The sequence below is a fragment of the Pavona decussata genome, unplaced genomic scaffold (assembly GCF_977016875.1).
Source record: "Pavona decussata unplaced genomic scaffold, jaPavDecu1.1 SCAFFOLD_161, whole genome shotgun sequence".
In the NCBI taxonomy this organism is placed as follows: domain Eukaryota; kingdom Metazoa; phylum Cnidaria; class Anthozoa; order Scleractinia; family Agariciidae; genus Pavona; species Pavona decussata.
Window position 1 is genome coordinate 1,287,671 of NW_028145572.1, and position 16,403 is coordinate 1,304,073.

Sequence of the window (16,403 nt, forward strand, 5' to 3'; positions counted from 1 at the left end):
AAGCTGTGGGCTGTCAAAGCTACTCGTGATGCTTCTGAGGTTTTCATAATCGATTGCTTTCCTCCTAGGATATAATGCTGTTAACGAAGCTACCTGCCGATAGCATAAAGTAATACCAACTCAAGCTCGCTTCGAATTTTTATCACATGATAAATAGTTGATCTTCATGTACAAACTAAATTAAGGTTACTCCAGAACTACACTACGGCCAGTCTTTCTTCTTTTTTCGATCGAGAACGAAGGAGAGGAAAGCGTGCCGTGAGACGCACAGGCGCGGGGACCCCCTCTCCCCAATCCCTCCTTAGTTTTACCTTAAATTTGCACAAGTTATTTATTTCAGGGCGCGCGTAGGAACTGAGGAACTGAATTGGATAAATGGTCGCATACTCCAGAACTTCACATCGCAAGCAAATTGTAACCTAGTAGACCGTTCACAGCCCTTCTTCTCTGCGTTTTTGTTTGATGTTTTTCGCGGTGCTTTTCGAATGTGACTAGTCTTTACCACCTGGGACACAAGTACTCGTTTTGGTTTAAAAAATACATTACTGGGCACTGCATGCTAAGCGACAAGTGATCCACGGCATTGATTACAGGTGTTTGCCAACTACGCAAGAATTATGAGTTTGCCAAACACAGCACTTGTCTCTGGATAGAGACATTATTATTATTAACCCTCTTATCTAGCAAAGCTTTGGCTAAGCCTTGGTTTTAAGCACCATAGGAATGAAAGATTTTTTTCTATATGGAAAAAAAGATGCAAAATACTTTATGTTTGTATTTTTTGTGAATAAAAAGAGAATAATATAACATTAGGATACCCAGCCAGTCACAATATATCAAAAGAAACCGCATAAATAACTTTAAACAACCCTGGCTCATAAAATCTCTACAAATTTAATCTCTGTTGAACAGAGCGTGAACCGCTGGAAGAAGGCCATCATGGCATTCATGTATCAGTCCTGAAATGTTCTCAGGTTTATGTAAGATCACAAAGCAGTAGTAAAACAGGCATCTGTGAGGATATGGGATGATACCAGTGATCTGGTGAACCATATCCAATGTTAGTTTTTTACTCTCCTGTACTGTCATCTTGATTTGGTTTTCGGTCTGCGCTCCAAAGGCTGGGGCTTGCACTCATTGGGCTGTTACCAAAGTCGCCGTCATCCCCAACTCCATTGCTGGCATCATACTGTGTGTTCTCCAGCCTAAGAAAACAAAACAAATGATCACTCAGCTTTAGAGAAACCCGTTTCACATACCAACCATTTCACATACTGTACCAACTTTAACTGAAGCGAGATCCCTTTCACATGCATAAAGAAAGCAAAATAATAATAACAATAATTGCCCCATTCTCATACCCTGAAGACAAACAAGAGACTGTTCTGCAATATATTTTTTCAGTGGCAATCGTAATCATTGTGTGTCAACTTGTGGCAGAAATGTCGCTAGGGTTTTACTATCCTTTCTAAAGTAGAGATTTAATAGCTACCCTTTCGGTTAAAAACATTTAATTTCACTACCCTTTCAATACCAACAAGGGTAAAAACCGCAGCCCTAACGGGCAGAACGTTTTTGCATAGCCCACTATGTGGAGTATTCCCTTCCCTGGGAAGGAATCTTGCAATTTGATGGATTACAAAAATTAGTGTTAAACGATAATCACATCTTTATTTACTGCGCCTTTCAATAAAACACTGCTGTGAATCATAATTACAGCGACAACCCACTGACCACAAAAATATAGAAACCAACAGTGGATTGAAATCCGCCAAATCACAGCACACAAACATGACCTTTTCAACCCTGTTGAGCCAAACAGGTCTGCTGCAGTGATTGAAAGCAGTGAAAACCATAACAGTTGGTTGAATCTTGAACTCCAGAGACTGCATGTTATTGAAAGGTGTAGCAATGATGAAGGGACATCAGTCTTAAAATGTCTCAGTGGATTTTTTACTCTTTTAGTGTGAAGATAAAGCACTGAACAAAAGAGAAATCAAAACATGGAGAGAATAATTTGTGATGACAAACTTCTAAAAGAATCCTTGATTTCTATATTTTGGTTTTAATATTCAGGTTAACAGCTTGGAAATAAGGAATTGTCAATCCTGTTTTGATAAGAGAGATTGTGTTCCAAGAGAATTGATTGACTAGCTTGGGACCATTAGCTATCACATAAATGTGGTCAACAACAGCTTTAAGAGTTCACAATTACACCAGACAGACGAGATCAATCTCAATTGGGTGGACCAGCTATTTGGATGAAGTGCAACTGTGTAACAGTACAATGGAACCTGGTTAATACAGACACCAAGGGGACATGCTAAAGTGTCCGTATTAAGGGGGCTCTCAAAAATATGAATGTTTTATTGACGCAAAGACTGAAGCATTCATTTTTATGGCAATAGAACAATGTTTCTTTTTTTAACTGTAACAAACTCAAACTGAAGAAACCTTACGCTCATTCATCATAGTCTTGGATTAAAATAATATTGTTATATTAAAGACTGATCAAACATGTCGCGCTATTTTGCTACTGTTTTTTGAATAATAAATCATATTAACCTGTAGAAATATGTCGTCATTTGAACAGGGTACAATGAGTGCAGTTAGCACATAATTGTGACAACAAAAGTAAACAGTGCGCAGAAAACCAGTGTCTGTAAAGGGGGCTTGACAATGTATGAGAGTTTGTCACTCGGGACACAGAAAAGTGTCTGTTGTCCGTATTAACTGGTGTCCGTATTAAGCGGGTTAATTTTAGAGAAATAAATGAGCTTTTTGTCAGGACAAACGAAACTGTCCGTAATATCCAGGTGTCCATATTTAGCAGATGTCTGTAGAGTGGGGTTCCACCGTACTAGAAAACAGTTTTCAATGGCGTGTTGTCAAAACAAAACTTTAAGTTACTAAAACTGTGGCCAATCAAAACAGAAGTAAACAGCACAATGAATAAATCAGAACTAAAAGAGAAACTTCACAGAATACTTTTCAATACAATGGAAAAAAAAAACGATATTGAAATGTTACTGATAATCAAAAAAGGAGGAATAATAATAACAAAAATCTATAAAAAAGTCTTCTTTTTCTTTGTTTTCTTAAAATTACTACACCTCATTGTTAATGACATTTCCTTGCCTAAATTAAAATCTTTCTTTCCATTTGATGTATGGCTAGCCTGTCTAGATCAAAGATTACCCATGGGCCAGTCTATGATAAGATGTAACTACCTTTAACATTGGCATATAAACTGCACATTTTTGCATCAAATTTTTGTTCGAAATCGGGGGTGTGGCTTATCTGTGAGAAATTCTGCAAAAGGTTCACAAGAAACTATCAATAGGATGAGAATTGGTCATGCTTTTGCAAGTTTGGTGGCTCGTAACAATCAGACACTTCGCCATACAATTAGATTATTTTCCATTACCGTAGTCACCCTTCTACTTGAGCTGAAGCATGTGGGAATTTCCAGCTCCATGATAATAGAGCTCAAGATTAACTTATTGCCATTTGAGGCCTAAAACTTTCACTTAAAGAGCCAAAATAAACACTTGTATCATGTAGTATGATCATAACTTTTGAGTCTGAAACTGAAAGCTACCTAGCAGTACTTTGTTGTCACACTGTTTATTATGTTGTACAAGCTGTTTCTAACTTTTGAGTCATGTAACCATTCTGGCTAAAGCTACTGAGCAGTATTTTCCTGGTTTCTAACTTTTGAGATTTTGAGTTTGTGGATGAAATCGTGAAGTATGACAATTCAAATGAAAGCGTTAGAGCAGTGCTTTCCTGTGGTGCTGTTTAACATGCTGTACAACATGGTCCTAACTTTTGAATCACTGGATGGAATACAAAAGTGTTCAGGGACCATTCACACTACCGAGCAGTGCTTTCCAGTGGAGCTGTTTATTGTGCAGTACAAAGTGGTTCTAACTTTTGAACTTATAGATGAAATCCTTTAAGTGTGACCATTCAAATGAAAGCTACTGAACAGCACTTTTCTGTGGTGCTGTTTACTAGGCTGTACAAAGTGTTTCAAACTTTCGAGTATGTGGATGAAACCGCAAAGCAAGATTTTATACTGCTACAAAATGAAATTCAGCATTCTATTTTCTTTTTATTTTTGTGCACTCTTGGGAGTCAGGGTTTTTTTCCTACAGCACTAAGCATAAGCCCAACACTAAGCCTCTCCTAACTAGCTGCTCCATGTGTTACATGCCGTTACTGATTGACAAAATTTATTTCTCTAGATTCTAACCTTGAATCTCAAAGGTTAATGCAAGTGTTCTGAGCTTCCTTCGGTAAATCCTCCCTCCTCTACTTCCCTCTGACAAAAGTAAAAATAAAAAAAGACCCTTAAAATTGTTGAACAAGAAAATTTACTGGAGGAAACACAGGACCTCAAGACCTTGCACCAAACAATGATCCATCCAGGTTTCTTGCAAAACGATTTACGTTTTTTTTTTTTGCCACTGTTACATAAACCTTTTGTACTGTATGAAAATCACAACATAGTGTGTGGAATTTATTCGTTTAATTTGCTTTGTCAGAGGTTAATAAGTGAGGGAGGATTACACTTACCGAAGAGAAGTCAGGAAAACCACTTTCGCCATCTTCATAACCCAATCTGTGTTTTGAACATTAGTGGATAAAAAGTACTCATGTGTTACACTCCAATTGATTTACCGATCACAACGAGCTGTTGTGGCTGGGTGGTTTGTTATTAAAGTTGTTTGCTTTATTTTTTAAAAAAATGTAATATTGAACTCAAAGGGATTAAAGGGGGAAAGCGGAGGGGTGGAGTGGGAGGGGGGGTTGGGGTTACACTAAGTAGAACTCTAGGTTTACAAACAGAGCTCAAGATGTTATTGGTTCATTGCACTGTTTACATCGGTTGTGATTGGCCAAATGCATACACTTTTGGTACTGAGTTTACAACAGCGTATTGTTAGAAAACCATTGCATTGTGTAAACAGCACAAAGAAAGATGTATGAAAGACTGAAATGTCCACTTTATTATAACCAGTAAATGCACCGTCCCGCAATTCCCATTTTCCAACATTGAGATGCGAGCCTGCTCCTCCATTTTATGAGCAAAATTTTGATCTCCTAAGCATCCTGTGTGATGACATGCAAGTGTCCAGTTAAAACACTGACTCTATTTCAGTGGTATAATGCCAATAAAAACTGATAACATTGTCATACAGCTATAAACACAATCCTAACACAACTGCCTTATTCTGTTTCTGCTTCCTGACACATTCATAAACAAACTCTGATGCCAACAACACGAAAACTTACCTAGTAATGAGTCGTTCGTCTTCGTCCCCAAATTCCCCACCCATCAGAGAAGGCTCTCCAACAACCATGACGTCTTGTGTTGCTAGCGTAAACCCAGACGTACTGGGTGATTTCTTTTTACTTGATGTGCTGTTCATCCCTGTGCTGGGGGTCGAGGAATTGGCATTTGTTGACTTGCGTTTCCGCCTTGTCCTGGGTGCGCGTGGAGTTTCTGCTGTAAGAAAAACAAGCTACTGTTGTACCCCTGACGATAGATACTGTCGTGAAGCTAGACACTTTTGCGATACGTGAAAACTGCATTTTAACTTAACACAAGGAATAATTACCCTGTAAAGGGGGCATGTGAATTATGGGGACCTGAGGGCATCCACTTGTGGAGGGGTTAGTTTCTAAAGAAACCGTGCTGCTGCATCGGCGAGCAGAGGGAGCAAAACAAATGTCTGCTTTTATCAAAAGAGTTGATAAGGTAATGGTGGCCAAATAACCTCCAACCCTCTTGATAAAACCAAACATTTGTGGAAGAGCTTGTTCTAGTAAAACTGGTCACACAGGTGTACACTTGTAGGATCATGCAGTGAAGTTTGAAAAATCCAACTCATGCAAATAGTGTTCTTGATCACCAGGTAATATCATCATGTCCTCCACTCTTGGTCTGGGTTTAAAGGTTTGGGGTTATACAGACAGCAGCAAAGGCCTTCCTCTGGAAAGCCATAATTCTCAGCCACACACCTGCTGCTAAAACTTATTCAAATTTAGTTCTTGACTACCTGTAACAATTTTGTTTATTCTGCAGGTTGACGCTCAGCAAAAACAAAAAGCTTTAAAATCTTGAATTTCTTGTGGTGAAAACCCCACAAGATGTTGCTGGTTGAATTGGAAACTGTTAACAATACTTTTCTGCTTTTTAAAGGGTTTGTACAGAGTTTGTCACTTTGAAACATAGTCAATAATTATTCTTCCAAGCCATTTCCATTCTAACTCAAAGTGGCATAAAGGAGACAAAAAATGACCTTGAACAGGCATACAAAATAACACACCAGACTTAAACATTTGTTCTACCCAAGGAGAAAATCCCAAATGATAATTTTAATTTTAATCCTTGTCTCCAAGCTTGGAAAATGGACCCCATAATTTGCAGACCTACTCGGACCTTTCAAAACTCTGCAGAAACCCTGTTTTTAAAATGTTCTAAAGACAGAGTTTGACCACCAAGATGTGACCCTTTACTGGCTAAACACATGTAAACAGGCTTTGACAATAACACAACTTGCAAGTAGCATGACATTTTTAAATATTAGATAATTGAAATTGAGTTCAGTTAGTTTCACTGAGATATGATTTAAACTCAGGGAAATATTAGAACAATTTAAAAATTGCAATATTTCCAAAGAAATGCATGGCAGGTAGGCAGTGGTAGCCCTCGAGCCACAGATTTCCTTGTAAACATCATATAAATTTAATATTCATTTCATTGAATTTGCAGTTTATCTACAGAACTTCATGCTTTTGGAACATAAAGTACTGTGATAAATTCATTTCTTAACTAGTTTTTCAGCTACCAGTAAGTCAAATATTAAAAAATGTCAAGCTAACTGTGAATCATCCTATTGGGTTTCTCAAACAAGGTAGTGTCACTAACGACATCTGGTGGCCAAACTCCATTGTGAAATGAACTGAGGCTAACCTTTTTTTGAAGCAGGCTGCCCAGTCAGGGTTCTCTCAAGAAGTTTAGGAAAAGGGGATCCTTTAGGGGAAAACAGGTATACATGAGATATTGATCTCAGGAGTTGACATGCACTTTGCAGCCTCACTGCGCGTCCACACCAAAAGAACATGTGAACAGTAAACTATAGAAATTCTTAAGCCATGATACAGTCCTTCTCGAATACTTAAGGAAAGAATCTCTTTTTATAATGCAAACTTTTGGTTTGGGAAAGGATATTTTGAGATCTTCTCTCACAGTGGAAAGCAGTGAGGCCACAAAACACCAAACGTTTTTCCTGCTCTTAAGTTCTTATAGAAACTGCTATCATGCAATGTAGACTCAACATGCATATTGATTATTTTTTCGGTAATCACATAAAAACATCACTGCTTCCAAGAAAGCTACTCTAAGAAGCTTCAAAAGACAATGTAAAATGCAAATACAATGAGCACCTAAACCACTTACTAGAAGTGATTCACAATTGAAACTTAGAAGTAATAAGAAACTACAACACGTTTTTCATCCAAAGTGGTAAATTTATTTGGAATGAAAATGGAAATGGAAATAAAGGGAAAGAAAGATTGGAAACTTAAATGGTGGGAAGTACAAAAACTGAGGAAATCAAATTTGCAAAAGGCAAACAACTGAAAGCAAAATGTATTTATTTCCGTATGCAGTTATTTGAAAGATAGAAGATGTCTTTAAAGGGACTATGTCAGCTGGGGGACAGGCGCAGTGGAGTCCAGTTCAGACTAATTTGTATATGACTCGTCGAGGTATTATTGTTAGTCTGCCATTGCGTCCGTCGTGTCGATCGCACCTTCTCATGCACGGAGATACGTTTTCACCTTCCTGCTTTGCCAAGCTTATGGAAACAGACTGTGCTGTCGTTGAAAGTGTATCACATGAGTTAAGTTTAACCGCTTGATTCGCGTTTTATATGTGCTGTCTGATGTAAATTATCGGTCAGCTTACCTTTGCTAATGCAGGGATAAATAATGACACGGGTGAGTTCCTTTTGTTTATATGCCGATCCTTGCAATTACAAAACTACTTGTGCTCGAAAAACTACGTCCAAAACCCGCGGTTGCCCCTGCAAAACTACGAAATTACACTGCACGTAACTGATTTATTTACACACACAACTGTGGCACGAAGAGACAGTCGGCTTGTCAAAATAGTCAACGCAGTATTTGTAGTCATGTCTGATTTACACTCATCATATGTCAATGCATTCATAGCAATATCGAGGTCCAATAAAACTAGTCAGTATCCAGGCAAATCCTTCGATTCCCTTGATGCCAAACTTTATGTTTTGTGCCGTTGCTGTCGTATATTCTTTTTCGGCCGCAGCCAGAAGGACGGCCGCCGCGAATCGACATCACAAATCCACGTTAATAGAGCTCCAAGAGCAAAGGATTTCAGAAATATTGCAACGAGCAGATTCTGTAATTATTACTGAGAACCGTTTGTAAATAAAATGTTTAGCTAACTTTCCAAAGGTGAACGCGATTCAGGCAGATGAAAAGGGCTTTCGTTTCCTGAACTCTCTGACGGTATTTGAAAAAGTTGGGCCAACGATTTCAAAGTGGTTCTATCAACGCACGGACTCTACTGCGCATGTCCCCCTGCTGACATAGTCCCTTTTAGCCTGTGTGGTTTGTCTTTTCTATTCAATAAAGTTGATGCTAGTCTTCTTTAAGTGAACATATGAACAGGAAATGGTCTTATGGACATCAAAGGGAAAATGAGTGATAAGTTCAAGCAATTTAAGCTGCTCCAGGAAGAGCCTACAGAAGTGTTGTTGAATGAAACCAAATTCTCTCAAGGAGAATTACAATCATCACATGATAACCAGTAAAGAGAACATGCACTTTGACCAGAAATAGCTTACCTGGAGTGGATGGAGTGTTGGGCTGCCACATCATTTCACCCTGACTATAATCTACAAGATTAACAGTAAACTATGAAAATTACTCTGAAACAAGTTAAATAAATTATGAACTAGTGAGACAGGTAAATGAGGTATAATGAGTTACCAACTATTAAACCAAAGATCGTTCTTTTAATCATAAATGTTTGTTATAGACGGAGCATGCTTATGCCTTTCAGTCATTAGACATGATCCCAGTAGATACATCAGACTCCGGTTTTAAATAAGCATGGTGGACAATATCTGCTCTCATTAGTGTCTAGTACTTATTTACTGCCATTATAGTTAATTGAGGGACTGGTTAGGAATCCTTGCCATGAAAACAGTGGTACTGCAATAATATTTATGTTGGAAGGGGTGCGACCCTGCACAATCCTTTGTTTTAATGTTCACACCACAGTTGAATATCTTGACAAAAATGTTTCGATTGGTCAGTTGTTCCAACACATTCCAAATTCTATTGTTGTTTGTGCAGGGTCAAGGCCAAAAAGGCAAACAAAAACATATAAAAAAGAAGTTTGTCAGGTTTTATAACCATTGCCTTCAATTAACTATGCTGCCATAGTGCGTATTCAGTCAAGCGACTGGTTGGTTTATGCAAAATCGTTCTTGATTAGGTGAACATTATGTAAGAAAAATATAACACTTTTGTGCAGTAAATACTGCCATGAATCCTTTCATGCATGTCTCAAATAACAAAATTCCATATGTTTTCTACAGTATAACAGGGTCGCAAGCAACATAATAACATAAAACCAATGTTTTAACTAAAATAATTTAAACCTCACCTGGAGGGGCATACATTCTTTGCCACCTCTGGAAAAGGGTGGACTTTAAACAATCTGATGGTAAAAAGAAAAAAATAAATCAAATTGTTGGCACAAGCTCAGTGTTACCTCACTAACAATAGGTCCAAGAGACAAATCATCTACTGCCCAATTATCAAGAAGATGGAAGGAAATTTGTTAGCAATAGTTAATAAACAATGATTTACTTTCTTTATTTACCTCTGGGATTCATGTTATATGTCTTGTGACGTGACATGAGTTCCTGCATGGGTTCCAGGATGACACAGAGCTGGAAAACAGAGAACAGATTGTATTTTAGACAAACCTTTCCGAGGACAGATGCATAAACCTTTTAAGTCTAAAAAATCAGTCCAATGAAGAAAATTAATAAATATCAAGATAAACTTTGCAGTTTTTTTTTTATGCAACTCATGGTAACATGTCTCAATCACTGGCATTTTTCTCCATGCGTGGAAATGTTCTTCAACAGAATGTTAAGGGTTCAGAACTCAATTTGTACACCACAAATAAGGAAAATTCTCATTTTTAGGCTAAAAAAAACCTCCTTTTTCCACAATGTGCAGCTCCAGGAAAAATCCATATCCACCCCATGGAAGGTCATCAGAAATTCCCAGGGGGAGGGGGGTATTAGAAGTCAAAATTTTAGAAGCAGAGTATGAAGCTAAACTGGAACTTCCTGGGGGGGGGGGGGGGGGGGGACGGGGGATACAAAACAAAAACCTTCCGTGGGAGGAGTATGGATATTTTATGGAACTGCACAATACGGCAGTTTCTCATTCTCTCAAATTTCTACTTGTGTCCTTGTGTACCATAACTTGACAAAAACACAGATAACATATTATATTTCTTCAACAATTTTAGGATGGTATTCCTCCAACAGTTCCTTTCCTCTTACCCTGAGGTAATTCAGCGTAACATTTGTCATTCCTTGTCTGGTGATGTTTTTGGATAACTGCTCCACAAGGTTTGGATCGTGGGCACCAACAATCACATTCCGAGGAATCATTTCTGTGTAATGTCGGATGGCAAAGTGCCAATTTCGTATCCTCATAAGATCATCCAAAGTAAATTCTAGTAAAAGTCGACCTTCTGTACAGACCTGTGTGTATTATAGGAGAGCAAATTAATCCGGTTAATATGAGAAGGTTACTTGGTTGTACACAACCTTAACGCTTGATGTGGAGGTAAGACATTAAAATGATTTGTGCTGGACAAACAAGAATATAGATCTAGGCTAAACAAGGCCAAAGTATTGTAACTAGTTTTTTTTTTTTTGAACGAGACAATGAACTCTTGAAAACCTCTCATTAGTATGGGATGTATATGGAAATGTCAGGCAAACTGGCCCACATAGTAAAAACAGTGACAGAAAAGCAGAAATATTATTAATGTTAGATACTTTCACATCATATTATCAACTCCATGATAGCAATGAAGCCAACAAACAGTTGATGCCCTGCTAAAAGGGAGCTTACACTTCACCAACAAATTTTTTAGGAAAGTGGAGTCATGTAGTAGAGATATTTAGAATCGCGTTTATGACAAACAGAAAACATGAGATTTGCACGCAGATGAGAATAGTGCAAAATAATTCTGACCTTTAATGCTAACATGATTTACTACTCAATTTTACTGAGAAACTGAAAACAGCAAGTGGAAAATGTAGGGTAAACATGGTCACTTCTACCATTTGCCGTAGATGCGATTCTAAATCTCTCAGATAATATGGGCCTTAAAGAGAAAAAGAATTAAAGGGCCACAGTACAAACCTTTGTGAAGACTGGTGTCTTATGATGAGTAACCATAGTTGTATTTTCACAGTCTAGTGTGATGGTACTCGTGTTGTTATGGAATGACTCTTTTGGTTGAACAATGTGGTAGTAGAGTTCTTTTACTCCACCTTCAAATATACTGCGAAAGTATCTTGGAATCAGGTTCCGTCCTATTGCTGGAGAAAACAGCAGAGAAAATGTGACATGAGAAAAAAAAAAAAAAATAGAAATTAAAGTACAATAACTGGTTTATAACAACAATACAGTACCACAATAATAACAGAGGCTATTTGCAGGAAATGATATGGTAACTGTCAACTGACGGAGGCAGGTATGGTTTTAACGATATCTGCAGGAATCGAAGAATTTAGGAAAGCTGCCCTCTTTAATGCCAAATTAGCCACACTATTTAAGACAACTCCACATATAAAATGACCTTAAAATATAAACTAAAAAGACGAAGTATGAGTTATGCTACATGCCCCAGTTGTTAACAAGGGTTAGGGTGAACTTTGATTCCTGTTTAATCACTAATTGATAAAGCTTCCTTCAAAATATTTTCCCTGTCAGTTTCAACTAACTTTTCTTTTAGCTTTTAGAAACATTCACAATGAGCGAGATAAAAACCTTGGTTAACTTTTAATCATGAATTGGGTGATTAATGCTAATGCTAAAGGTGTGACAAATGTCACAGGTTTTACTCCTGCTAGGGGTTTGGAAAGTTTAAATTTTCTATTTTTATGCCTGTGCAAACTGAACACTGGAAAGCTTGGACAAAGAGAATCATGAGCTGTATACGTCTCATAACCATAACTATTGATTGATGCAAGAAGACAGTACAAATTGATTAATCTTCAATCATTCATATGGTATAACTGATAACATTGATCTCTAATTTCAAATACATACAATATCTTTTTGGCCCATCTTCCAAGCAAAAGCTTAACGTCAGGGTGGCGTCATCATCAAAAAACTCTGCCGCAAAGGCATCCCACCATACATTGTCAGCATCCTGGCAAAAACACACATCAGTGCACATTTAAAAATAACGACATTATTAAAGATAGTAATATTTCATGGACAATAAGTAAACTCTAACAATGAACTTGAGCTTATGCAACTGCAAGTAAAATAATTGAAGGGCTGTGAGTACAACTGACTCAAACGACTTTTCAGATTGCTTTGTGTTGTTTCAGCTCAGATTCACTGGAGCTTTTGCAGGTGGCCTTGTATTCCTTCAGGAAACATTGCTCCAATGTTTTATCCACTGTATACAATTGTATTAAATGGTATCTACATTTTGCATCAAAGCAAACCTTGCAACATTTCTGCTTAACAGACATGTTGCTGCAAAAGCTGTTACATTTTTCTTGTTTCATTAATCATTGGTTGACACATTTTTGTGGGGTAGCAGTCTTTACTTAAAACTCAAACTCAGAAAAGGAATGTAATAAATGTTGCATAAACAAATATTTCACTTTGATCATGGGCTGCAAGGGTCACGTTTTTTTCAAAATAGTATATGGATTAAGGTTTCACTGCATTTTGCCACAAGAGAATGTGAACGTTGGGTACCACTGAGTCCTACTTTATGCACGGCTTGTTGCAGACACCTTGTTTTTTAAACAACATCTGAGATCACTCCAGTGTCAATGGCATGTGTCTTAGCAGTACTTTTCACATTCCAGGAATAATACTTGTCAAGATTATGATATTTTGGAGGGGATGTCCCTGACTGGAGCTGGGTATAGCAAGCCACCCAAGGCAATGTAATGGACATCTTATAATTTTGTTTCTTTTTTTCCACTGGGGCACCAAGCCCTGAGCTCAAGCTTTCAAGCTTTAGGCTCCTTAGAATCGTTTTTACAAATCCATGGTAAAGGAGGTAATAATTTGTTGAAGGGGTTTCTCAAACAGGGTAAGGCATTTTAAGTGGCAAAATTCATTGTTATCTCCGGAATGTAAATTAATTTGTGTAAATTCTTTTCTTCAGAGAAAAAGAGTAAGGCATGACTACATTTGACTTCAAAGTTCGAATCAAGTTTGCATGGTTACTGTGGATGTTTTTGAAATCTAAATGTATATTATCTGATCTCACATTGAACATTGAAAGTCAAAAGAAATTGAGTTCCTGAAAAATGAAAAATATTTGAAATATCTAGTAGTCAACAGGATGAGCAGCAAGGGAGGGGTTGCAAACATTAATCAAATGGAGCAATCATCTGAGGAATTCTCCCTAAACATGGCGATTGGTCGTGAGGTCATGTGATGTTATTCAAGGAAGTAAGGGATGAACATATACAGGAAAAGGGCTTGGTCAGATGTTGAAACAGAAAAAAATCATAAACTTCAATCTACCAGCTGTGTAAAAATAAACAGCACCACAGGGCAGTATTTGAATGGTCAGACTTTAGGATCTCATTCATTGATCGCATGATCCAAAAGTAAGCACCACCATTTACACAATAAAAGACAGAATAATCACAGGAAGGTACTGGGGTATTGCTTTTGTTTGAATGGTCTCACTTAAGGAATGGATCCACAGACCTACAGGAAAGTATTGCTCAATATAATTCCATCCGCTAACTCAAAAGTTAGAACCACCTTGTACAGCATGATAAACATTACCAAAGAAATGCACTGTTCAATAGCTTTCATTTGAATGATCACACTGCAGGGTCTCACCCACTAGGTTTTTCTGCTTAAAAATAACTAGAGAGAGGACAAACAGGAAGAAGCTTCTCATATTTCTTCCGAGATGTTACAGCCTTTGAACATGTGACAGGTCAACAATACGCTGGGACCAAAAACACGTTACAAACTTGTTATTGACTTTCCGAGGACTTTTCCAGCTCTTTTTATTCTTCTATAATTTATAGTTTAAATGTGTGTATATCTATCAGGTAAGCAGCTAGATTACAATTCAGAGGAAAAAGACAATGCTTTTGTTCTAGAGTAAATTAAAGCAGAGCTTAAAATTATTATCACTTACATTTTTTTCCCTTTGATAATGTTTTGATCAATATATAATCACGATCTTCGAAGGGTGCAGGGAAAATTTTTTTTCAACCACTGAAATCGAACGGTGAATATTAAACAGAATATATGAATAGCCTGGTTGGCAAGCTTCAAGAAAAAAAGTGCAATTTCAGAAGAAATTACTTCGGGTATAATTTTATTGTAGTAGAGCACTTCAGTTGGACAATTTCATTTAATATAGTATCAAATCTACCATCCATCGCTAAATTCGTGGTGGCTCTCACGCGAGCAAAGGAAAAGTAATCTATCTCGTTTCTTGTTGTTTTTTTCACTCACTCGTCAACATACAAACCTCAATACGGTGCTGTAATCGCCGGTTTAATTCGTAGATCCTCACATCAGGATGTGTGTAGTACGGAGTATGACGCCTAAAGCGAGAGGGAAATATTGGTGAAAGATCGATTAACTTTTTGCGCTGGAGTCGTTGCAACTGAATTATAAAACTTGATGCGGTCAGCACGCAAAGTGAGCGTTTTATAAAATTGCAAATACAGTCTGAAATCTACATGCAATGTCTGTGCCTCTAGTGTATGCATCGGTGAGCACGACGGAAGCTCGTAAAAATGAGCAGACTTTTATAAACGAGTTTACCCTAGCGGAACAGAATATACAAATCTTACAAGGCATCCATTAGACAATATTACCCCGTTGAATAGCTTGGGCTTGGTAGCGGGACGCTCGGCATCCTCCAATTCCAAGAATCGGCCGTTTTCGAAGCGTTCGAAGCCTCAATGAAGCTTCGATCAGACTGTCGAGCGTCTTGTCTTCAGGTTTGTAGAGTCCAGCGGGATGAAGAGGACTTGGTAAAAGCTGAATAAGATGCGAACAAAGAGCCGAGATTCATTACAATAACAAAGGCTCAGTGGGCCTGATCGAATTGCACAAATGTACGCTTCACTTCTTGTGATCGTTTATAACCTTAAACTTGCGCCTCGTCTGAATTCTACTTCGCTTAACCTCTAAAGAAATTAACACCGTCGACATCTACTTGTAGAGAGAGCAAAATTTATACCATGTTTACATCAAATGCTGGTTACCTAACAAAAAGAGATCTATTCTTTGACCTAACTTTTATCTAAGCTAAGGCTAAATTTAGTTAGTTTTAGCTTGGTATACAAAACGTAACGCAACTGCGTTTAGGCTGTTCGACTCGCTCTTCCAATTTCCGGATCTATACCGCAGGTAATTTAACAGGATATATATCACATAACACGTGAAATGAGTTGCAACTTCACACATGCAGTTAATCCTAAGGCTTGCTGATTTTGTGAATGACTACTGCCAGTTGACAAATGTATGATTTGAAAGCTATCATACTATCAACAAGTTGGCGATGGATTTAGAGCTATAAAAGTTACCGTCGGCTCACCCTCCTCTGTTGAAACTGGACGCTATCCAAGGCCTTTACTCGTTACCTCTCATGACTTATAATCTCCAAGGTACATCCATTTGTTTATGATATAATTTCTCTGCCCACATTTGAGCAGGACAAAACAAAATGTCTGCTCTATGCGAGGGTCCTGCACAGCGTTGAAACAGCACCAATGTTTGCTTAGCCGTGATTGGCCAGTTCTCAGCCAATAGCAGGCGAGTTAGGACATTTGCCGCGAAACAAAGTCAAGACGCCAGCGAAACAGGTGTGAACGAATTGTGAACAAGGTGAATCAACTCGTGCATGTCAGACAAACGGAAGGAAAAATCAGTATTAAGGGAAGCAAAATTAGAAATCCTTTGAAAATGTTTCGATTCAATAGTACAACATCTGAATTGTGTATTCGTGACACAACCTGATACAACTAACTCAATCTTTTTCGTTCTTCTTGGGCTTTTGTCTTTACGGTCGC

The 16,403-nt window shown here is 37.9% G+C and overlaps 1 protein-coding gene across 8 annotated transcripts; it reads right to left on the minus strand.

Annotated features, from left to right (window-relative positions):
* Positions 1 to 145: 145 nt before the first annotated feature.
* LOC146464642 (LIM domain-binding protein 2-like) lies at positions 146 to 16,106 on the minus strand. 8 transcript variants are annotated; one of them, XM_085129459.1, is made up of 14 exons: positions 15,929 to 16,106; positions 15,204 to 15,369; positions 14,852 to 14,927; positions 12,430 to 12,532; positions 11,518 to 11,696; positions 10,644 to 10,847; positions 9,947 to 10,016; positions 9,728 to 9,781; positions 8,901 to 8,951; positions 6,986 to 7,045; positions 5,302 to 5,515; positions 4,582 to 4,627; positions 4,259 to 4,327; positions 1,067 to 1,205 (listed from the first exon to the last, which is right to left on the minus strand). In XM_085129459.1, exons 2-13 carry the CDS (start codon positions 15,242 to 15,244, stop codon positions 4,274 to 4,276), a joined length of 1,152 nt encoding a protein of 383 aa, XP_084985585.1. In that variant the 5' UTR covers positions 15,245 to 15,369; positions 15,929 to 16,106; the 3' UTR covers positions 1,067 to 1,205; positions 4,259 to 4,273. The 8 variants fall into 8 exon arrangements, with proteins under 8 accessions (XP_084985588.1, XP_084985583.1, XP_084985581.1 ...); XM_085129462.1 differs by lacking the exon at positions 4,259 to 4,327 and having other exon boundaries at positions 146 to 1,205; XM_085129457.1 differs by lacking the exons at positions 4,259 to 4,327; positions 4,582 to 4,627 and having other exon boundaries at positions 146 to 1,205; positions 5,302 to 5,512; positions 15,929 to 16,105.
* Between the last annotated feature and the right edge of the window lie 297 nt (positions 16,107 to 16,403).